The sequence below is a fragment of the Pinus tabuliformis genome, chromosome 9, assembly GCF_031772625.1.
Source record: "Pinus tabuliformis cultivar Carrire ecotype Pingquan chromosome 9, CPIR1, whole genome shotgun sequence".
Lineage (NCBI taxonomy): Eukaryota > Viridiplantae > Streptophyta > Pinopsida > Pinales > Pinaceae > Pinus > Pinus tabuliformis.
Genome location: NC_142307.1, coordinates 542,326,688 through 542,351,604, shown reverse-complemented (window position 1 = coordinate 542,351,604; position 24,917 = coordinate 542,326,688). Strand labels below are relative to the sequence as shown.

At 39.9% G+C, this 24,917-nt stretch overlaps 1 protein-coding gene across 5 annotated transcripts in view; it reads right to left on the bottom strand.

The window, feature by feature from the left end:
* The window catches only part of LOC149149662 (uncharacterized), a 483,557-nt gene that overhangs the window by 440,010 nt on the left and 18,630 nt on the right, over positions 1-24,917 (bottom strand). For all 5 annotated transcript variants that reach the window (XM_089439017.1, XM_089439016.1, XM_089439019.1 and 2 more), the window contains one exon: positions 10,066-10,172. In XM_089439017.1, coding sequence (XP_089295143.1) covers positions 10,066-10,172 — 107 coding nt within the window. The remainder of the gene's footprint in view (positions 1-10,065; positions 10,173-24,917) is intronic.

The following is a 24,917-nucleotide window of genomic DNA, read 5'->3' as shown; positions in this document are numbered from 1 at the left end:
TGACATCATCCTCTCGAGTATATTTCAACCCATATTCCACTATGCCGTGAATGTACCTTAGAATATGCCTCGTTGTTGCCCAATGTACCCTTTTCGATTCCTCTATGAACTGACTAAGGGTATTGACTGCGAAGCCAATATTTGGCCTAGTGTTGACCAGATACATGAGAGACCCAATGAGTTGCCTATACAAGGTGGGGTCGACATCCTTGTCATTTGATGCATCTATCTTCTTCCAGTTGGTAATCATGGGTGTAGACATGGGTCTGCAATCCTGCATTCTGAACCTCTTCAGAATATCTGTAGCGTATCTCCCTTGTGCAAGGAAGATCTCCCCATCCTTCTGCCACACCTTCAATCCTAGGAAATAGTGCATCAACCCCAAATCCTCCATGTCAAATTATGTTGTCAGGTTTCTCTTGCAATCCTCTATGGGCCCTAGTAATCCTATCAAGAATAGATAATCCACATACAAAACTAGAATGAGGGGCTCATCCTCTACCATCAAATAGTAAAGGTTGGGATTTGCATCACTCATGACGAACCCTATCTGCTGCAAGTAGGTGTCAATTCTACCATACCATGTCCTCAGAGCCTACTTGAGCTTGTATAGAGCCTATAGACTTCCCTTTAACTTCCTTTCTCGGTTTATCTCCTCGCTGATTTCAGAGCTTGAATGAAATACATTGTATGAGGAGTGGAAATACATTGTATGAGGAGTGGACAGCCTCTATAAATAGAGGTTTGTCCCTCCTTTTCAGGGCGACTTGACTGTTCATTAGGCCGACTTGACTGTTTCATCACAATTCGTCTTTTATTCAATATTTCGCTGCTTGGAGACTTCGTTGAAGCTAAGAGAGGATTTGACTTGACTTGGAGGTGTTCCCATGACCTTGTACATTGACATACATGATGTAACATGCCCTCAAAGGGTCTCATCATAATTACATTTTGACTGACTCTCTAGAAGCACTTTAAAATGTGCTTGACCTATTTTCAATGAGCAAGAAACTCATTGACAAATAATTTCTCTTTTCTTGAATACATACAAATATCAAAATTACATTTATGAAGACCTAGCATAGTTACATTTTCTTCAACAAGTTGTAGTACGGATGCAGTGTTGACAGTGGCAATGTCAACAACAATACAATTACAGTAGCAGCGTAGTAGTTGGTAGACACCATGTCAAACATCAACAGCACAAAGGATGATGCTTCAGAGTCAGAGCAGTATGTAGCAGCAGTATATTGCTAGAGCACATTCCTCGCTAAGAGGGAGTGTTGATTTGAGGTAGCATTGAATGTGCTCTAGGACTCAAATTTTGTAGGGAGGCTTGGGCACATTTATTCCAAAGAACCAAGAAAGCATTTTGGGAAATTCCACCCACAAACGATTTTATTAAAATAATTAATATTTTAATGGAGCTCCTAAGTCTAAACTTAAGAAAATTAAAATATTAATGGGTATTAATCTAATTGTGGGTGTAACTTCTAGAAGAAGACGAAGATCAAGCCTAAATTATCTGAGCCTTTGATTAGGAGTTAATCTAGGTCGTTGGTTGTCCAATAGAAAGATATAAGAAGGGGCTTGAGAGTCATTTGGAAGACACTCCGAGAGATCAAGAGATCGAATTTCTAAAGTGAGAAGTTCTCAGGAGGAAATTTTGATCGAGTAGATTTCTTGCAGTTGAGGGGCATGGATAGTTGGGTTGGAGTATCTTCTCCGGAACCCCAAATACTCAGCAGAGAGGCAGAAAAGCACCAGTGGAGGCAGCACAGACCCAGAAAGGACTGACGGTGGGCCAGGATGTTGATTTGGGGTAGCTTCGGATGTGCTCTAGCCATGAAAATTGGTGGAGAGGCTAAAGCACATGAGATCTCCAAGACCCAAAAATGGTTTGGGCATATTCTACCCGGTTAAGGAGATATTAAAATAATTAATATTTTTAAAGGAGTTCCTAAGTCTAAACTTAGGAAAAATAAAATATTAATGGGTATTAATATAAAACTGGGTTAGAAGGTTCTAAATGACATGGATCAAGCCAAATCTAATCTTAGACGTTGATTAGAGATGTAATCTCAGTCATTGAAGGACCAACAAGAAAAGCATAAGAGGAGGCTTGAAAGTCAGTTGCAGAATACACTAGAGTGATCAGTGATTCGATTTTCTAGAGTAGGGTTTGCTAAGAGAAATCGAATCAGTGATTAGAGTTGCAACGAGGGGCAGTGAGTACGAGGCAGAGAGGCAGAGATAGTGTCGAAAGACCAGCGCAGAGGCAAAGAGGCAGACGCAGAGCCAGAGGGAGCCACGTAGAGGCTACCAAGGACTGCACAGAGGCTAGAAGGGCATGCGTCATCCACAAAGAGGCTGCAAGAGTAACACAGAGAGGCTGCGCAGAGCCTCAGAGGGCTGACGCAGAGCCTCAGATTGTGCTTGAGAGGGTTTCGTGGGGCAGACTTTCCGAATATCTGCTTCCAAATAGAGAGGTCAAATAGAGAGGTATTACTGTTGGATTATTTTCTCTGTCGGGTGAGCCAGTTTGTTACCCAGTTGTACTTAGAAAGATTGCATAATAATATAACCCTCAAAATTGTTGCATCGGTTTTCCAGCATTGGATTTTTCCGAGGACGATTGTCCAAAAATAACGGTGTCACTTGTGTGTTTGTCTATTTCTTTCAGTTGTTGATCTGTAGATGGTTGAGACTATGTTGTGTTTATTTCAGCGTTTATATGAATAAATAGCTTGTTAGTAATTAAACAAGTAGGAGAAATAAACCAGAGATTACAGATAAAATTTCTAATGGGTAATACTTAGAAATTTCAACATGGTATCACAACGTTGCAGATCGCAAGAGAGATGAAGGCACCAACTGAATCAGAGCATTTGCAGCAGAAACAGCTGTCCCAAGTGACAGAAGTTGTTCCTAGCAGACAGTAGCAGAAAAGGGTTGACGCAGAGGGAATGTGTCATTAGTTCGAGCCAAAGAGAGGCCAGCGCAGAGGCTAAGGAGGGCAGAAGAAGCTCACAAAGAGCTAAGCAAAGACCAGGAGGGTTGACGCAGTTGGCGGGTAGAGCAATTCAGCTAGTGCCAGGATTGCGCAGAGCCTAGAGGCTCAGTCCTTCAATTGTTGGGGCATAGGAAGTTGTGGGTAGATTGCGGGGAGTGAAGCTGGTGGGGTGTTGTTGCTGCCGAGACAGAACAATACCTAACGAGGCAAAACCAAGGTAGAGGGAGTCGCTACCTAGGCGGATTTCTAGCCAAGAAATCCAGATCAGTGTTGCAGGTGCATAGGAGATCGAAGAGGTGCGACTCGACGATTGGTAGGCGGATTTCCAGGAGGGAAATCGAGACTCAGAGGGAGTCTAGCAGAGAACTTCCAGAAGGGAAGTAGCGACTCAGAAGGAGTCGAAGAGAGAACTTCCAGAGGGAAGTAGAGACTCGGAGGAGTCGAAAGGAAGACCAAACAAATGGCCATGAATGGACTAAGGGATCAGGACAGGCTAGACGGGGTATCCAACTTTGTCGTCTAGAAGGCCAAGATCCTGTCCATTCTAGATAGACATCGCATCAAGGCCTTTGCCTTGAGAACCGTGGCTATCCTAGTTGACCCAGCTAACAATGAAAAATATGAGGAAGTAATGGCCAAGGCGAAATGCATAATCCTTGATGGGGTCAAGGATCATGTGGTCCATCAAATTGCCGAGAAGGAGACGGCAAAGGAAATGTGGGACACCTTGAAGACATTGTATCAGCACACTTCTGTGTAGAGGAAGATGTTACTAGAGAATCAGCTGTGGTCATACTAGATGCAGAAGGGGGAGCAAATAGATCACTTCCTCGGCAGGTTGAAGGAGATCCGGGACCAAATGACTTCCATAGGGGCCACGCCAAATCAAGAGTTGATGGTGAGGACCGCCCAAATGCAGTCTCCGAGGAGTGGGAGACATTCGTCCAAAGCATTCTGGGCAGAGCGAATCTTCCAGATTGGGAAGAATTGTGGGCAGCTCTTCGCCAAGAAGAGATCAGACGGCTGACCAAGACAGGAAGTAGCAGAAAAGGAGTCTGGGTCAAGAAGGAAGAGGAAGAAAAAGAGGATGCAGCTTTGGCATCTGCGGGGAAGCAGGAGAAGAGGAAGAAAAAGGACCTCTCCACGATTAAGTGCTTCAACTGCGGGGAACTAGGACATTATGCGAACCAGTGTCCTAGGAAGAAGAATCAGGGAGAGGCGTCTGACTCCAAGGCGGCACCAACGAAGGCAGAAAAGGAGGTAAGAGGAGGATGACAATTGTGCCATGAGTGCTCATGTACCTCTAGAGAAGAGGTGGGGAGACATCGAGCTGTAGTCAGGAAGACTACAGGCGATGAGGGGCAGGATCCTTGAGGTACCCAAACTCTTGGATTATAGCTAGCTACGGGAGCCCCAAAGTAAGAGTAGTAGGATGGCGGATGTTAGTAGAAACGGATGCGGATAAAGCGGCAAAGAGTGCTAAAAGTGCAGAAGTCCCACGCAACGCAGAGAGGGTTGCAGCAGTGCAAGAGGCACAGAGTTGTTGCAGCAGCGTAGAGGCAGTAGAGGGAGCACAGTATAGCGAAAAAGAGAGCTTCAGCATCGAAGATGTTTCTAGCCTGACAAGGATGTCAGTAGTTGGGTGGATCAGTTACTTACTTCTCCGTAACTGATTTGCAGTGCAGTAGCAGTAAGCAGTAGCACGATGCAGCATGATGAGAGGAGGTTGCAGTGCAGATGTAGTGTTGGGAGAAAGGACCAGCAACAGCACAGATGCAGAGGGAGTTGTCATACAGATGCAGCAGTGGCAGTGGCAGATTCATGGGCAGCAGTACATGCAGCAATACAGAGGATGTTGAGCAGGGAGGCCTAGCATCAGCACAGTTACCGGTGCCGTATAATCAAAGTGATGCTCAGTGTGGAGTATTACTAGAGCACAGTCCTCGCTAAGAGGGAGTGTTGATTTGAGGTAGCATCGGATGTGCTCTAACCATGAAAATTGGTGGAGAGGCTAAAGCACATGAGATCTCCAAGACCCAAAAATGGTTTGGGCAGATTCTACCCGATTAAGGAGATATTAAAATAATTAATATTTTTAATGGAGTTCCTAAGTCTAAACTTAGGAAAAATAAAATATTAATGGGTATTAATATAAAACTGGGTTAGAAGGTTCTAAATGACATGGATCAATCCAAATCTAATCTTAGCCGTTGATTAGAGATGTAATCTCGACCGTTGAAGGACCAACAAGAAAAGTATAAGAGGAGGCTTGAGGGTCAGTTGGAGAATACACCAGAGTGATCAGTCATTCGATTTTCTAGAGCAGGGTTTGCTAAGAGAAATCAAATTAGTGATCAGAGTTGCAGCGAGGGGTAGTGAGAGAGAGGCAGAGATAGTGTCGGAAGACCAGCACAGACACAGAGCCAGAGGGAGCCACGCAGAGGCTAGCAGGGACTGCGCATAGGCCAAAAGGGCCTGCGTCATCCACGCAGAGGCTGCAGGAGTAACGCAGAGAGACAGAGAGGCAGCGCAAAGCCTCAAAGGGATGACGCAGAGGCCGGGAGGGCTGACACAAAGCCTCAGATTGTGTTGGAGAGGGTTTCGCGAGGCAGACTTTCCAAATATCTGCTTCCGAATAGAGAGGTATTATTGCCGGATTATTTTCTTTGTCGGGTGAGCCAGTTTGGCACCCAATTGTACTTAGAAAGGCTGCATAATAATATAACCCTCAGAATTGTTGCACCAGTTTTCCCGCATTGGGTTTTTCCAAGGACGATTGTCCAAAAATAATGGTGTCACTTGTGTGTTTATCTATTTCTTTCGGTTGTTGATCTATAGATGGTTGAGACTGTATTGTGTTTGTTTCAGTGTTTATATGAATAGATAACTTGTTAGTAATTAAACAAGTAGGAGGAATAAACCAGAGAATACAAATAAAATTTCTAACGGGTAATACTTAGAAATTTCAACACAAGAGGCCCTAGGCAATGTTTGACGCAGATCCAGAAGGGCCAACGCAGAGGCAGAGTTGTCTTCCAGCAGAAGTCTGAAATTTGTCGGGGAGCTACGGGATCAGCCAAGAGGGTTGACGTCAGAGCTTCAGAAGGCAAGGAGATCCAACGCAGAGCTGACGTAGAGCCTCAGAGAGTTCCACGCAGGCCCACGCAGTTACTGCGAAGGGGCAGCGCAGCGGTAGCCGGGGGCAGTCAGTTCAACTACCGGATCAGCCGAGTTTTGCCGGGTGGAGTGAGGTAATCTCACTAAGTTTTCTGCCAGTGTCTTTTTCTCTGTAACTGGATTGCCAGAAGGGCATCCAGAGTTGTTTTCAGAACTACTGCTTAAACCCTCAGAACTGTTGCACCGGTTTTCCTACATTGGGTTTTTCCGGGGACATTTGTCCAAAAATTATGGTGTCTATTGTGTTGGATTTTCCTTCTTGCTCGGTCTCTTGTTTCCACATAATATTTAATTAAGTGAAGGTTGCAATGTATATGTTTCGATATTTACTGTAGGAAACTGCAAATAATTTGGTTCATTAATTTAACAAATAAAAGAAACATTATCAATTGTTGCAATAGGGGTTCCAGGTTTAGGAATTTTCACAATACCTTCCTCACTAAGAGGGAGTGTTGAAATTTGGGTAGCTTGGAATGTATTTCCAAGTGGAGAAAACCCATCAAAAGTGAATTTGTTGGGCAATTTACCCAAAGTTGGGGTTTTGGGACCAAAGTGATGGGTTTGGGACCTAAGTAATTAATTTTATATTCTAATTATTTGTTAAATGGTGGAGTGAGAAAAAACCTAAAGGACCAAGGGTTCCCCAAAAAACCTAAAGGAAAACTATAAAGAGGAGGCCAAAGGAAAGGCCTAGACACACAAGTGGAGAAGGACTTTCACTTGTGGAGAGAGGGAGACTAGAGGACCTAGCCACAGATATGCCTTAGAGGAACCGCAATAGCAAGAAGTAAGTTGAGTTTGAAGTGTGTTTTCTATTCAAAGACGCTGAATTGACAATCTGACTAGCAGCGAGTGGAGGTTTGTGGAGGAGTATTCTGGGTGGGTCAAGGTTGGTCAAGGCTTGGTTAAGGCCATGTGCAAAGGAGGAAAGGTTATCTATGAGGTCAACAACCTATCTAGGGTTGGTTGCAGGATGCCTCAGCCTTAGAAGCAAGACCGCACACTCAACGAAAGGCCGGGTTAGGGCCTCAAAGACTGCAAACACGTCAGACAGAGGGTTAATATGGCTCCTTGAAGGTAAATCGAGTTAGGACAGAAGTGTAGCAGCAACTCAATGGTGCTAGTATGTGAGGCAGCAGATGATTAAGGGCAGCAAAGGGCTAGACAAGTAGTTTTGCGGGTTTGTTAGGGTTGGAAAAAGACCCTAAAAGAGCAGGTCCAGAGCCTCATGATTGGAGGAAAGAGTGACTGAGGTTTGGACAAGAGTGGTCGAGATCAAGGAAGAAGGCAGAAGCTAGTAGAAAAGGAGCTAAAGATTGTACCTAGGGTTGCCCAGTGGGCATCAAAGGTTGGACAACAAGTTAAGGAGGTCAGCGAAGATGATCTGAAGTGACCGAAGTTGTTCTAAGGCTAGGCCGCTAACAGAGGAGGTTGAGAAGGCTCAGCCTTGTGATCAGAAAGCTTAGGCACCTCAGGATGATGTGTAAGCCGCAGAACAAATGAAAGGACGATTACTGAGTGAGTGGGATAAATAGATAAGCCCATATATGAGGAGTTGATCTTGAAGTCTTCCAAGAGGGCAGTAAGATTGACAGTAATGTAAAGGGAGCTGATCATTATGTGAATTTTGGAGACAAAAGACAACCAGAAGCAGTGGACAAAAGGATTGAAGGAGCTGACTGCAAAGGACTGCAATCACCAAGTAAGTATACTGTAGGATCAGATCTCAAGCCCTAGATTTTGTATACTATGTATACTAGTTGTATCATGGTTTTTGAAGGGTCATGATCCCTGGTACAGGAGCCCTAACATTTTCTTATTGATGGACTAATGGGAAACGAGATTTTGGGCTCATAAAACTTATGTACTTTTATTAAATTCACTGCTAATTTGCTTTGTTGTGCTAAGTTGCTAATTAAGGGCTTCTAGTGTGTTTATGTGCTAAGTTTAGTCATAGACCAGATCTAGGGCCTATCAAATTTTAACAAAGAGCATGGAGGATCATTTGTTGAAGATCAATTACAAGGAAAAGTCTTACGCATAAATTTTCCTTTCACATTAATATATTGCCTCAAGTAGCCATGGTTGTTGGGATCATGGACGATTTCACTCTTAAAGGATTTTAACTTTTAACCATGTAAAAGCACTAGTGTTATTATCTTGATCTGCTTTTGCAAGTGGTTACTTAAGGTGTTTGTCTTGTGTGGAATATCCTATTTTGTCGAACAAAACAACCCCCTAGAACGAGATGAAATGAAATGCAAAATGAGTACAAGAGGAACAGGAAAATGACAGAACATATGCCTACAAGTTATTCTAGGAAGGAAAATCTGGTAAAGTGAAAATGTCAATATAGAAACATAGTTTGGACAGAGAAAGACATTGATTTAAATAGTGAACTTCAAATTCATGGAGTTTGCATGGAAGCCTATTAAATCAAGCTCTTATTGATGTGGGATTGGAATCGATTGCTAAGAATCTTGTTGTAGCAAAACTAATTTGAGAAAGACTTGGGGAAAAAGGTTGGCTCTTAAAGCTGTAACACCAATCAATGTGATAAGAGATGGAGCAATACGAAAATACTAAACAGAACTTCCATAAGGAAACTCAAAAATACATTAGAGTTGCTTAGAGATGAGTAAAACTTTATTTACCCAATCTATACATGAATACACAAGAAGGCGCCCTTTAAATAATGAAAGAAGACCTCTCTTCATGAATGTCATAATGCCCTTTTTAATGGTAGCACTACTATTACACACAAAGTTCAAGACTTGAAAGTTCCATGCAGAGAATTCTAATGCACACTAATGTTACATGCAAAGTCTAACACATAGTAATTGTTAACTAACTCTATCTAGTACTACAATCGTAGGGATGGGTTGGGATTAGTCACATGTCTACTAATGCACATAGGGCATTCAAAAATACATACAATATATTGTACACTAGATGAGTATTTGACATAGACTAAGCATATCAAGATACTAAGTATTTAAACCACCATAAGATGAAGGATTATGGAAGGTAGCAATCAAAGTCGTTTTGAGTAACCTATAACTTCACAAAGGCTACCTACAAGTATATGGCATATAGCTTTGGTATATTACTTTTTTGTGAAAATCAAACACTAGACTCTATTATTGCACATTTGAAGAAGAAAATGAAGGCTTGAGTTACTAGTGAAAAAACTTGGGCTGTGATGATTGAGTTTAAATGTGATATATTCTCATACTATGATAATTGATTATTATGGTTGGCAGCATAATTTGAACACAAACTCAGCAATTCAAAATGAGAATGGGAGTAATGACACTGTTATAGAAAGAATGTTAAGTCAATGGGTGATTTAAAAAAGCCCATGTATAAAAGCATTCTGTTCATTCTCTATAACAGAAAACTGCAAATTTATGTAGAGAGATTCTAAAATTATACTAATTCAAGGTAAGTTAGGTCCAAGCCCCGATGTCCTGATCAAGTTCGTCAAAACTGCAAGATAAGCAAAAGGCTAATAAAGGAATTGCATAACATGCATATACAAGGATGAAATCATGAAAGCATGCTAATATAGTTTGGCCAAATTTTGATAACTCTAACTCAAATAGAGATAACCCTACTTGAAGTAAACAATACGTGTACACTCTAACCTTAGCTAAAAATAAACTAACTTTGCAGGGAATTACTCATAAACCTATTTATTGACTAGCAACAATGAAACACCAAAACCTGAATCTAGAATATGATAAACCATTAAGACATTGAATGGAAAAAATCACAATATTTGGAACTTCAAAAGAAATAACACTCAATTGTCATAATGATAGAAAGCAATAACAAGCTACAAGGGCCTGTGTGGATTTTAGTGTTTATAATACCTTACATCTCTCTGCGAATGTGATACATGACGCACCTTTATCCACATTCTCCCTCTTAGAAGTTTCAAATTCACGGATAGCTTCTTGTTTTTTGCTATGTAAATGTTCTGCAAAACGTAAGGAAATGTCATATGAGGCATCTCATGACAATGTTTTTTAAATATAAAGTTCCTTGTAAAGGGAAAAAGGAAAATAATATAAGAAAAGGAAATTCCATATAAGATATCTCTACACAAAATAGTTATGCCTTGAACTCATTGAAAAGCACAAATCCAATTAAGCAACAAGATTGGTGATTTTCTAAGAGGCAATTTGGCCCAATGTTACTTGGGAGCGGGAGCGGGAGCGGGGAGCGGGAGCGGGGAGCGGGAGCGGAAGCGGGAGCGGGAGCGACCATTTTCAGAAGCTCCCGGTTTGGGAGCGAATCGGGGAGCGATTTTTTAAAAATATATATATTTTTTATATTTTTTAATTTTTGATACATATATGTCAACAAAAACATGTAGAATGATGAAATAGACATAAAAAAACATAAATTGATCATTGAACCATATCACATCAATCATCTAGAAATTATAATCGTCATCAACCATGTCCACAAGTTAGTAAAATACATATTACAACTGCAACATATTGAGTCTTATAAATCATGATTCATCAAATACAATATTAAAGTTTCAACTTCAAGCTTTCAGAATTGAAAATTCAATAACATTTATCATCATTGATCACCAAAGTAACAAGTTGTACTTGTAAGCCAAGTTTAACCATTACAAGAAGTAATATCGAAGATATTTCTAAGTCCTAACTTCTAACTGTTAACATGATATGAAATGTTAAAAATTTATAAAATGAAACATGAATAATGAGATGAAATGAAACAACTTTAGTCTTTCACAAAGCATCATATTCATAATTCACAATCATTACCAATGAGTTATAATTGCCAAGGCCCAACTTCAAACTTCAAATTTTCATTGTCACAGTGATATAATGTTTACAAAAAATATCATAATGTCATAATGATATGAAAGAGTCAAGAGTCAAGAGTCAAGGACTCAAAACTCAACAGTTATGAAAACTAAAGTCTAATAGAAACTAAAAAAGACAAGTAAACTGTAAATCTACAAGTGGCCCTTGCCACGAGAGTCTCCAGGAGTATAAGTAGGTCGTGGTGGTCTTCTAGGAGTCTCGCGAGGGTGTCGATGGAGGTGGCGACAGCAATGGAACAAGACTCGGGCCCCGAGAACTGCTACTGGATGGTGGAGGTGGAGGTGGCATGGCTGCTGCAGCTGCTTCATTTTCATCCCGTACAAGCTCCTCTTCTAGTTCTTCCATATGTACAATGCCATCCTCCAAATTGTCGTCCTCAGGGTGATTGTCCCAAATTTTATATGTGGGATCTTCATTAGCCCGATCACAGTAATGGCTCAACAACCTCAAGTTGTAGTGCACATAAACCAAGCTTTCTGCTCGGTTTTCGTTGAGCCTGTTTCTTTTCACATTATGTATATAACTGTAGGTGCTCCAACACCTCTCTGCAGAAGAAGAATTTACAACCTGTGAAAGAACTTTTTTGCCAATTTTGGCAAAAGTCCGTGGCCGCCATATGTTTCCCACCATGTGAGAGAATCAAATTTATCTTTGTCGTCCATTGCATGGAAGTTACCATACAAACCACTGCCACTGAAGTATCTGCCTATTTCAAGGCGCACAGCTGCACATTCCTCCCTGTTAGGCACCAACTTTTCTAATGCTTCCAGATATCCTCTAGTTACCTCTTGATCTAAATGGGGTTTGGTCCTAACACCACCCCCTGCTGCAGGTTTGCCCAACCAAGATTCTGAGTAGTATTTTGGCGTAAGGATATACGCCAAGCAATGTAGTGGAACGTTAAGCCTATTCCACCGTTCACACACACAATCATGAATCAGTTTGTACAAGTTGGGATCTTTATTATGAACAATGTCTTTTATTTCCCCCAACATGGTATCCATTTGCTCATACACCTCGCCAATCACTGGTTTGTCTGTATCTGCAAACCGAATCATGTTATAAATTGGCTTGGTGAAATCCAATACCTGTCTCACAGTTGTCCAAAACTGCCCATCAAGAGCGGCCTCCTCCACCGTTTCAAAACCTGCCGTGTCAGCTACATTTGTAGCCCTTTCCTTTAACACCTGCCAATGTGGACTTGATACCATGCTAGCTAATGCCTCTCTTACCTTCAAAAGGCGCCTGAAGGTGAGGTAATAGCTACCAAATCTAGTCATCGCAATCTTCAGCAACTCCAATCTCGAGTGACTGCGGAAAAGGCCATGGGTATTGCTATGATTTGTAATAAATTTTATCATATTTTTTCCTTTCTTGTACAAATCACCAATCCATTGGTATTGTTCATTTTTGTTTTTGACAATATCATGCAACAGAAGGTTCAATGTGTGAACCAAACATCCAGACCAAAATATGTTCGGGTATTTATCCTCAATAATTGCTCCCGCTGCCCTACAATTAGGAGCATTATCAGTGATGACTTGGATGACATTGTATGGGCCAATACGCTCAATTGTTTCAAGCAATGCTTCTGCAATGTTGATAGCGGTCTTGAACTTGTCTGAGTAATCATGTGCAGCTAGAAAGATGGGACCACTTCGGGACACAGCAAGAACACTTATCAATGGCTTGCCTTTTACATTTGTCCATCCATCAGATACAATGGACACCCCATTGTCAGTCCAAGAACTTGTCATTTTATTCAAAGAATGTGATATTTTTGCTTTTTCATGATCAAGGCCAACAGTTCTTGCCTTGTCATACCCAGGGCTCTTGTATCCTTCAGGGGCATCATTTATGGCAGAAACCATTTCGTGCCAATAAGGTGAGCGTAGAACATTGAATGGTATCCCACATGCATAGAGGAACCTATAAACTTTTGAATCCACATCATTCCTACACCCCTCATCAAGGAAATCTGATATGGTTCTACGCCTTAAAGATGATGACCCTGTGCCTCCATGTCCATATCCACTGCCTTGGGAGGATGTTGAAGGAGTTCTTTGTGATGGTGAGATTGGTTCAAAGAAACCCCTTGATCTTTTTGCTCTGTATTGGGCGTCCTCCTCTTCCTTTATGTATTTGGCTCTATCTGCTGTTGACACCGCTGCACAAGTTTTGATTCCTATTTGTTTCTCTCCATCCCATGGCCTTTTCCCGCAGAGGTGTCTTCTAGCACGGGTGTATGAGCCTGTGTAATCAGTGTTGCAATGGGGGCAATGAAATTTAGTGGTTCCACCCCCTCTCCCTGTTTCAGCCCTGTGAACATATTTCCACAATGGAGTTTGGTCTTGTTTAGTTTTTTGACCCTCATGTTCACCCTCCTCCTCACTGGGGTTTTCACCCATTTGACTTCCTCCGGCTTCTTCATCCACCTCTTCAGTTTCAGGCCCCCTCCGTTTCCTACTCTCCACCACCATAATAACCATAAAAGGGACCAGGAAGAGGAAAATGCCAATAAATATCCCCAGGTCCATGGTGTTTGATGTTTGTAGGGTTTGAGTCTTGAATCTGCAAATTAATTTAGTTTATTGGGATTAATTCATTTAATTTATTAATTTAATTTAAATTAATGATCTTTAAACTCAAACAGGTAAATTAAACTAACCAAATTAACTACCTAACCAGCTAAACTAACTAAATGATTAAGTTACTTACCTCTGCAGGCTTGCTCCTCGCTCCTTGGCACTTGCTCCTCGCTCCTCAGCTCTGGCTCCTTGCTCCTCAGCTCTTGCTCCTTGCTCCTCAGCTCTTGCTCCTTGCTCCTTTGCTCTTGCTCAGCTCTCAATCTCTTGCTCAATGAAGTTGAAATGATTTTTTTTTGGCCCATTGGGCTTATAAACTAAAAAAAAATTCTAAAATTTTTATAAATTTCGGGTCCGGCGGATTTTTTTTCCGCCGAACCGCTCCCGGCCCGTTTAAAATCGCTCCCGGAGCGTTTTTTAATGCCCGGGAGCGATCAGGGAGCGATCGCTCCCCGATCGCTCCCGGGCATTAAAAAACGCTTCGGGAGCGCGGGAGCGATCGCTCCCTGAATCGCTCCCTCACAGACCAGGGAGCGCAAATTTTTTTACGGGAGCGGGTTCGAAGGGGGGGGGGCGCTCCCCCGCAACACTGATTTGGCCATTCCCTTTCAATTTATTTCTTTTTAGCAACCATAAATCAAGGAGAAAAAAGAGCTCAAGCATTGCAAAAATAATACACGTGAAAGATATTCTAATTTTACAAAAAAGAAGCAACCCAAGCGAAGGAGCAAGGAAGCCTTGGAAGCCCTAATTTCCCTCACACATGTGGAAGCAGCAACTGTTGTAGGGGACGAAAATTTCAGACCTGCAGAGGAAGCTGAAATTCTGTAGCTGGGGGTCAAAGTTGTGCAGCTGGAAAAGATTTGACTGGGTTTGACTTGGATAGAAGAAGCACACCATCAAGAAGTTTTGGCTTGGTCTTGGTCTAGAGGGCTTGGAATTCGTCATTTGAAGAATCTACAAGAAGAGAAAAGATTTGTGGGTTTTCCTTTCAAGAGGAGAGGTTTTGGCCCTAGTTTGCAGCCTACATCTATGTTCTTGCGTACTATTGATCTTCATGTTTTTTGGTAGTTGTTTGATGATAAGAACAACATAATAATAAAAGAAGACGCTAATAATCAAGAAAAGTAAAAAAAAACATCACAAGCAGTTATCGAGTCTAAGCGAAATCACCCTAATTATAACCCTCTTGATTTCTCAACAATGATACTACCTCTATAGGGACTCAGGGTGCTCCCTCTCTGCTTTCTTCTAATATCATGATCAGAGATGCCTAGCCCTCTTCATCAAAGAGATATCCATATTCAACTAAATATCTCAATTCTTGCATGCCCTACCCCATCATGGGACTACCAATAAGATCACCCCATAATTTCATGTTGCTCCATTAAATCAAGGTAACAAGAGATAGGTAGAGCTCCCGTTGATTTTTGTAACTCGGGCATGTTGAAATATGTAACTAGGTTCGGTCTTCATAAATATGAAATGTACTCTTGATTATCGTATGTTGTAAAAAGAAATAAAAATTATTATTGTTATTTTTTTGTAGCACGGGTTTTGTTGCATTCAAATTATCAAAGTTCCAAGGAAGCGAAAGTACCAAATTTTTCAACAAGGATCGGATCACAGATTAGTAAGTGTGTCATGGTCATCCCATTCTACAAGTTATATATTGTAAATGATCTTAGTAAAACCTAGAGTCTATGTAACAACCTAGGTAAGCCTATAATTTGATGATGAATTCCATCCTAGGAGGTTTTTTAACCTCACTGATTACCTGTGCCTTTTGACACGGCTAATCAGAAGAGTTTTTTCCCCCCTGCTTAAACCCCCAAAGCTAGGGTGAAATTTATTGTCGAATTATTAGGTGAGTCCTAGTGTTTTAGTCGAGTCTAATGTAAAAGTGGTTTAAAAATAATTTAAACTAATTGGCTTAATTATTTTATTACATATCACTTGGTTTACTAGATCATATTGTGTAGCAGAAGGATTATGTGTCTTGAGGGTCTAGGACGAATGTGTATTCTCTCTTTGAGTCTTGTAAATGAAAAATCATATATATTAGAGGGTTGGAAAACTAATTAATCCCCTCATATGTAAATTAATAATTTTTCTGGCAAAATAAAATTAAATCCTAAACCAGAAAAATAATTAATTAGAGTCAAATTAAATTGTCTTAGGAAAATAAATTCTCCAAATGGAAAAATTCTTGGGTCTTAAAAGAGTCAATTTTTAAAGATCTTTCACCAAGGGAATATTGTATATTTCAAGAAAATTTGGACCCTTGGACCTTGGTGGTTAAGTCAAAGTCAAATTTTTTAGGAAATTAGTTCAAAATAATTGATTTTGAACTAATTAAAAATGAATTAAATGATAAATTCGAAAATTCCTCAAAAATAAAAAATCAAGGGCCAAGATTAAAAGATTTTGAAGTGTTTATCAACAGCCAAGATTATTTTGGCAAGGATCAAAGAAACTAGTCGTTAATTTTCCATTAGGAGGATTTATTTATAAATTAGAAAGTCAATTGAGTCTCTAATCATCTTGATCTCTAGCTAGAATTGTTGTTGAAGCATTTTGTAAATTATTGTCCCACTGGGAACTATTTTTCTACTATAATAAAAACCTTTGGGATGCAACACAAGGTGTTCTTATTCGTTGATCTGTGGTATGTATTAACTAAGGGCTTCCTATGTGGTGCTTTACTTGCTATATTTTGAGATAATACATAGTGTTTGCAAGTACTCAATCCTTGGTCTCCAAGTTCACAGACTGTGAGCAAGGATCATCTTGCTTGGATTCCTAGTTTTTATATGGTGGATTAAATCTTTGCTAGAGTTATAGTGAGCAATATTTTTCTGAAGTGTTTTAGCCATTTTTTCAAGAAAAATATTATAAAATTATTTTCTCAAAATTTATTTAAAAAAACCCATGTACAATTTGTAAAATAATTTTGTAATTTTAAGTGTAAATTATTTTTCTAACTTGGGTTGGGGTTTTAGTTTTATTTTTGTATATATTGGGGTTTTGGTGTTTTTATTTTCATTTTTGCAGGTTAGATCGAGAAACCAAGTGGGAGAAGAGTTAGATCTAGGCCCTTGAGGGTAAGATCTAGTCTCTTGGAATTTTTTGCAAGTTTCCCACGGAAAAATTTTGGAAAAATCAAAGGAGCTGAAGCATAAATTTTTTGAGCAAGGGTTTCAACCTTTTTGGAACTTCTAGGCCTAGATTTGCCTTGCCCTAGGCCTCCATACCCTCTTTTTCCCAAACACTAGCCTCATTAGGCATAGCGTTGGCCCTTTAAAGCCATATTCTTCATCCTTGTGCCCCGATCTATCATCCTAGCCCATTTATCCCCACAAATTTGCCTCCCTTAGCCTTGTTCTCCAATTCTTGGCCTCTTTTGCCCCAAAATTGACCTGAAACCCTAAGCTGAAGTTTTAAAACTAAATACTTGGTGGTTTTGCAGGATTAAGGCCTCAAAATTCTTATTTTCAAGCGGCAAAGTGATCCCAAAGTTTCAACGATTTTCAACGATGGGATCTTCAAGGCCTTGGGCCTAGGATTTGATCTCTAAACCCTTGTTTTCTGCAATTTTATTACAGCAAGCAAATTGTTAATAATTAAGCCTTAAAATCACAAACTAAATGGTCAAAGTCATTTAAAATTGCAAAATCTTCATTTTCACAAATTTTGGCCTCTTGGATATTTGAGTTTTGGCCTAGATCTAACATTTAAGCTTGCTAGATTTTTCTGCATTACTGAAATTTTCTGCATATCTGAAATTTCTTAATCAAATACTTAATAAGGGCCAAAAACTGAAATTTTCAATTTCCAGAAAAATTTTCCATTTTTTGAAATATTGGGCATCTATTTTTGGCTTCATTAGTTTGCTGATCTGTGGTTAACTCACTGTTGTAATAAACATATCAGTTCTAAAAATTGCTGATTCAAACTCTCTAAAAGCCCTAAAATTGAAATTTTCAAGTTCTAGTGCATTTTGCTATTTTTTGGCATATTGACCATCTATTTTTGGCATTTTTAGCTCGTTGATCTATGGTTGTTAACCACTGTAAACTAACAAATCAGACCTGAAATTTCATTGAATACATCATTATAAAGTGGGCTAAATTAGTTAATTTACATTTGCTGGTCATTGAGAATTTTTGTGTTTTATGTCTTAAGCAAATTTCATGATTTGAAGTGGTTTCCTGACCATTGTTATAACATTGATCAAGTCTAAATTTTATGAATAATTACTGCTGATATAAATTGTCATAGACTTGGAATTGGCTTATCTTATCTCTGCACTCAGAATCTGACACTGATTCTGTTGATTGGCATAATATCTTGTGTTATTAATCATTGGTGGATAAAGTTGGTTATTTGAAATTTACACTTGTATCTCTTAGCACTTATTTTGTTTAAGATTTCATCTCAACATTGTTAAGTACTATTGCATTAAGATAAATCTCACATAAGTACTTAAGTAACTTAAGCAATCATAACTCAAGATAATCTCACACATAATCTTGTGCATAAGCATACTAGGTTTAAATTGCATTAATAATTTACCTCCTAGCATAAGCTAAGTTGATAGAGATATAGGGCAACCCTTCTCACTTAGCTTGAGGGGCCTCGACAACTCTTCGGTGGTTAACACGGTGACCTTGCAGTTGTCAAAGCCACAGTCTCTGCAGCACCGAAGACATCGGGTGATAGGAGCACAACAGAAGGTATCGTTAATCAGGCCCTAGCTTGCTTCCTGTTGGCCTCCTTCCCACAACCTACCTTGGAGCCCAACTTCAAAATAGTTAAAGGAAGGTTACATCTAGATTAGGCATTTAACTAAAAATAACCAAGATCTCTGCATCACACATAGGTCATAGGTTTGCATATCATTCAGGTTAGTCAATCATCTTAAGCAGCGGGTGTCCATCCGGTCATTTGGTTCCAATTTATTATAAGCAAGAATTTGTGACTCCATTAAGGCACTGGTCTCATACTTTAAAATCTAATATAATCAATAATCTTGCTCGAATTTAACCAATTGGCTAGGCCACTCATCCATGTCTCCCAAACAAGGTGGTTTCCAACTTGTTTTCCTTCATCTCATTCCATAGGGACTACCCCCATTGTTATATACCTAAGGGGGATAATATGGGGTACAAAGGGAGGTACCCAAGGTAATAATGTAATAATGGGATGGGCCATAAGTAATAAATAAGGTGGTTAACCCATATCATGTAAGGGACCACAAGTAGTTAATAATAATGTAATGGGCCCATGGTATTAGTTTGATGGTATGAGGGAACCATGGTAATGACCCATGGGATTGTATGTATGAGGCCTATATAGAGGCTAGAGACTCCACATAGAGAGGTGTCAAGGATTATTGAATAAACAGGCATATGGCTTGTGGAGTGTTCTCTTTCTTTAAGGAGTGAATGTATGGTGTTGCCCTACCTTAAGGGTTTGATATTAATAAAGTGAATCATTTTTATCTTGTTATTCTTGGGTTATTTTCTATTTTCATATATTTTTGGATCAGATCTATAACAAGTGGTATCAGAGCACTTTCTTGGGCCAAAGTGGAGAATTTTTTTTTATTTTTTGCAGGATTTCTGGAGCGGCGAGTTGCAGATCAGATCTGTACATTTTGGTGCAAGATCTGCAAAATCTAATTGTAGATCTGGATTCTTTGTGAAAAAATAGCCGATTTCAAAAAAAAAAAAATCGATTGAATCGGAGTCCGGATGAAGGAGATATCGCTGATCTAAAAATCAGTGGGATTGCAGACAATTTTTCAGAGAAACGAGTTTGCGGCACAGATCTGGTCGTCCTGGTGCAAGATCTGCAAAATCTGATTGTATATCTGGATTCTATGTGAAAAAATACTCGATTTCAAAAAAAAATCGGTCGAATCGGAGTCCGGATGAGGGAGATATCGCTGATTTAAAATCAGCTCTCTCTTTTTTTATGGCGGGAGAGTTGCAACGCAAATCTGAAATTCTAGTGCCTGGATCAAGATTTCTATCACATGGGCAGATGCAGAATGATTGTTCCATTTCAAAAAATAGGTCATAGTAGGGATTCTGAGCAATATTGACGAAATTGTGACCATTTCAAATTTTCGCCAATTTTTTTGTGATGGCGGGCCTAGATCAGAATTTCAGGGACTTGTATAAATTTGATGGCTCTCAACCAGCCAAATGGCTAGCACAAATGGAGAAATATTTTAAATTGAATTACATCATGGATGATGAGACTCAGTTGAGTGTGGGAAAAATGTACTTGGACAATGAAAGACGGCAATGGTGGCAATGGCATCAACGTTGCTATCGAAGGCCCTTGACTTGGGACACATTCACAAAAAATCTTATGGACCACTTTCACCGTAAAGCTAATCTTGTGGATAAGCTCACACAGATAGACACACAACCTAGCAAAGATTTTATTTTCAAGAAGGAAACCAATGAACCTAAAGGGTTATTTTCTGCTGGTATCTCCTTATTGCAAGTTCATGGATTGATTCAGAAAGAGAAGATCATTGTTTCTATAAATCCGAGTTGCAAGCAAAATCTCATAAATGTCAACTTGGCAAAAAAATTGCAAATTCCAGCAAAACAAATTGAAAACACACAAGTGGATGATGAGAATGTTCAAGTGTACAAGGATTTGAAAATTTCTATGGATAAGTATGGGTTGCATAGTGATTTTTATGCTTCAGATATGGATAAGTTGTTTTGGGATACCCTTTGATGGAATCAGTAGGTACTATCAATATTAATGTACAGAAGAAATTCCTGAAGCTCTGGTATAAAAAGAAGAAAATTACATTACAGGATATTTCCATTAATAAACAAGTAGAGTCCAAGAAGGCTGAAGCAGAAGATGTGCCAGGGTCTGACATATTAGATGATGAGCCAGTGACGATAGACACTCAAACACAAACAGAGGCTGAAGCAGAAAATGTTACAGGTGCTGATACATCAGAGAAGGGCTCAATGGTTGAAGTAATATTGAAAGATAAGACACCACAGCAGGCACCACAACATGCACCAGATAACAGTCAGGCTCCCGTAAAAGGTGAATTAAAGAAAAAGCCATCGTGGGTTAAAACTTCAACATATCATCACCCACATCACCCCGCAAGACAACCATCCAGATGGAAACCAATTAGCCACACGGACAACAACCCCTGCAGGACGAATAGAGAGGAGCGAAGATCCACCTACCACACATCAACACAAAAGAGCTACCACGGTCAACTTCCATCTCAAGCGAACGAGGCACCAGTGAGACCGAGGGTTCACCTTTCTCTTGGATGGCTAGATGCACGTGCATGGTACCAGTGGACTACTCTTTTGAGTAGATCTTATTATTTGTGTTCTTCCCATGTTTCGGGGACAAAACATGCTAAGGGGGGTGGAATGTTATATACCTAGGGGGGATAATATGGGGTACAAAGGGAGGTACCCAAGGTAATAATGTAATAATGGGATGGGCCATAAGTAATAAATAAGGTGGTTAACCCATATCATATAAGAGACCACAAGTAGTTAATAATAATGTAATGGGCCCATGGTATTAGTTTGATGGTATGAGGGAACCCTGGTAATGACCCATGGTATTGTATGTATGAGGCCTATATTGAGGCTAGAGACTCCACATAGAGAGGTGTCAAGGATTATTGAATGAACAGGCATATGGCTTGTGGAGTGTTCTCCTTCCTTAAGGAGTGAATGTATGGTGTTGCCCTACCTTAAGCGTTTGATATTAATAAAGTGAATCATTTCTATCTTGTTATTCTTGGGTTATTTTCTATTCTCATATATTTTTGGATCAGATCTATAACACCCATACCCTGATGTTGGGAGACAACTCAAACAGAGTGGGTAGGGAGCATTGTCGCGGTGCCTATACAATCCGGGCGACAACAGGGTTCATGCTCAAGATCTTTTTATATAGAGGTCAATCACCCATTGAATGCTTCTACGGTTTGTCACAATGTTCCACCAAGGTTCCGGTACGAGGGGGCGAGGGAGCGAGGAGGTGCGGGAGCAGCCTATCCAAAAGCTCCCCACCATTTTTTAGGAAACATGGGGGAGCGTCAGGGTCTTAAAAACTTATAAATATAAAATATAATTTATTAATTGAGTCCACCATGAGAATTGGGTTTGAATTGAAAAGTTGCAAAGCATGATCATTGATATGAATATCATTATCTAAATTTCTAATATCATATAAATTTAAAATTCTAATTTATAATCATACATCATAAACTAAACAATCTATTACAAAATTCACCAAACCAAACCAAACCACTTAAACTAAACAATCTATTACAAAATTCAATCCCAATTTTACCCATAACAATCAAATCTAATGTTTTCTTTTCTTTTAGACATGCAAGAACAACTTCATAAAGCACGGTGTGAAATTAAGGATGAGCCGCTTAGCAATACAATTTTTCTCACAAGCCACGACAATCTTCCCTCGAAATCCTTAGCTTCTTACGGGATTAAAGGCCATGCGGTTTGAGCGGGCGTTGCTTCAAACTTTCAAGAACAACTGCTGCTTAATAGCATAATTATATTCATTTCAAAATCTCCAGAGATCTCAACAATTCTGCTAAACCAGACACATATATTAAGTTAGCGACAGAAATCGCTGTATCTATAAAGTCATCAAAAATACAAATATAATGCTGAGAAAGGAGCGTCTTGAGTCAACCACTTTCTTCCAACGTGTATATACATTCTATATGAAAATTTTGTACACCATTTCGTCAAATGAATACGCACATCCTGGAGTTTATGTATATATATTTGGAGTGATCAAAATACGGTGTTTTCTAGCGATATAGGAATGCGAGTGACGTTATTTAAAGAATATGAGGGTGGTGCATGTACTTATACCTTGGAGACTCTGGTATCTAGAAATATTAACAATTATATTACTTATTACTATTAGTGACGGGGTTGAGCCGTTTCTTCGTCCTGCAACAAAACGTGCTCTACATATGTGAGATTAGGATACGACTTGATGTTGGAATCTCACTCTGTCATATTATCAATCTCCAAAACATTAGCAGTGGAAGATGTAGACGGGAAATGACCCCCCTCGTCCCCCTTTTCGGAAACGCCCCCTCAGGAAAGGGAAACGACCCCCTGGCACGTCCCCCTGAGTTTCCTCATTTTTAAGAGCGTGGGGAAACAACCCCTACTCGTCCCCAAGTCCCTGGAGCGCGGGGGAGCGAGGAAACTAGACCCCTAGGGGGGGTGCGGGTCCCCGTGGAACACTGGTTTGTCATAGAATAAAGAAGTCAATAAAGTCATCGTCATATGAAGAAGACCCCATTTGGGCATATTGTAACATGTCAAAAGAATTATTTTTGCATTTAAAGTGTAAAAATACCCCTCCAAGACCAAGTCGTCCTGGCAACTAAGAAGTCGACCTCATTAGGGCATGTTGTCCTCCTTGGAAGCCTATATATAAGAGGGAACTCGACCTCCTATGGACACTCACTCACTTCTCATCATCCAAGCGAGGGAGAAGCAGAGGAAAGGCAAGCGAAGAAAGATAGTAGGACGAAGTTCTTGGGTTATTCCTCTCTCTCTCTCTCTCATGCGAAGATAAGGCTACGGATTTGCAGTTGCAAGGTCGAAGTTGTGAAAGTTGCAGAAAGAAGGTCGAAGAAAGGACTCTTAGGTCACCTACAAGCCCTAGTAGAAACAACCCAAGCAAAGGTCAAAGGAAGCCTTGGAAGCCCTAAAAGTGCTCACACGTGTGAAAGTAGCAACTATTGTAGGGGCCAAAAATTTCAGACCTGTAGTGGAGGCCGAAATTCTGGAGCTAGGGGTCGAAATTGTGTAGTGGGAAGAGATTTGACTGGGTTTGACTCGGATAGAAGAAGCACATCATCAAGAAGGTCTGGCTTGGCCTTAGAAGGGTATTGATCTTGGTCTAAAGGTCTTGGAATTCGTCATTTGAAGAATCTATGAGAAGAGAAGAGATTTGGGGGTTTTCCTCTCAAGTGGAGAGGTTTTGGCCCTAGCTTGCAACCTACATCCTGTGTTCTTGTGTATTGTTGATCTTCTTGTTTCGGCAGTTGTTATATGATAAGAACAACATAATAATAAGAGAAGAAGCTAATAATTAAGAAAAAGTAAAAATACATCACAAGCAATTATGAAGGATAAGAGAAATCATCCTAATTGTAGCCCTTTAGAATTCTCAACATGGTTTCAGAGCTAAGGTTGTCTAAAGGCATGATGAAGATCACTACATCTTTGAAGAAGTCATTGAAGCAGTTTTTTACAATGGCAAGTCATCTCAAGCAAGGCATCAAAGCATTTTGGGATCTCCTATTGTCTATCAAGAATCATATGACCAAGACTTCTACTACAAAGGACAAAGGGTTATTCTCAGCACTTACAGGTACATTTGAAGATGAAAATATATGGGTAATTGACAGTGGAGCATCCAAACATATGACAGGTGAGCACAAACAACTAAAGACCTTATCAAGAGGAAAATCTTCCTACTCTATTGAACTTGGTGACAAGAAGAGCTATCTTGTAAGAGGAATTGGATCAACCTCGCTGGAGCTGGAGAATGGAGGAAACATACATCTCAACAACATTCTATTCGTACCAGGTTTGCAAAAGAATTTACTTTCTATTTCATGTCTAGAAGATAAGGGAGATAGAGTCGCTTTTATAGATGGAAAGTAATGGTATGGGATAAAGGTTCTAGCATCAACAATGCATAAATTATTGGTATTCATGAAGGAAGACTCTACAGCTTACTCACACCTTTATCTCAAGCCTTGGTTCACATTGAACTCGGCCCATGTGAGCTTTGACATAGAAGGTTTGGATACCTTCAACACAAAATCTTACCAACTCTCAACACAATGGTGAATGGCAACCCTGAACTTAAGGAGAATCATGAAGGAGTTTGCAAGGGATGTGCATTAGGTAAAAATATTAAAAAACCATTTGGAAGTAGTGCTTCAAGATCCAAAGAAATCCTGGATCTCATTCACTCTGAGAATCTGATGTTTGTGGGCCTATGTCTACAAAGTCTTTAGGAGGGCATCTATACTATGTAACTTTCATTTATGACCATTCAAGGAAAACTTGGATCTATTTGCTTTAGTCCAAGGATGAAGTATTCAAAAAATTTCAAGAATTCAAAGCAGAAGTAGAAAATCTTACAGAAACAAGGATAAAAATATTGAGACCTGACAATGGAGGAGAATAAACA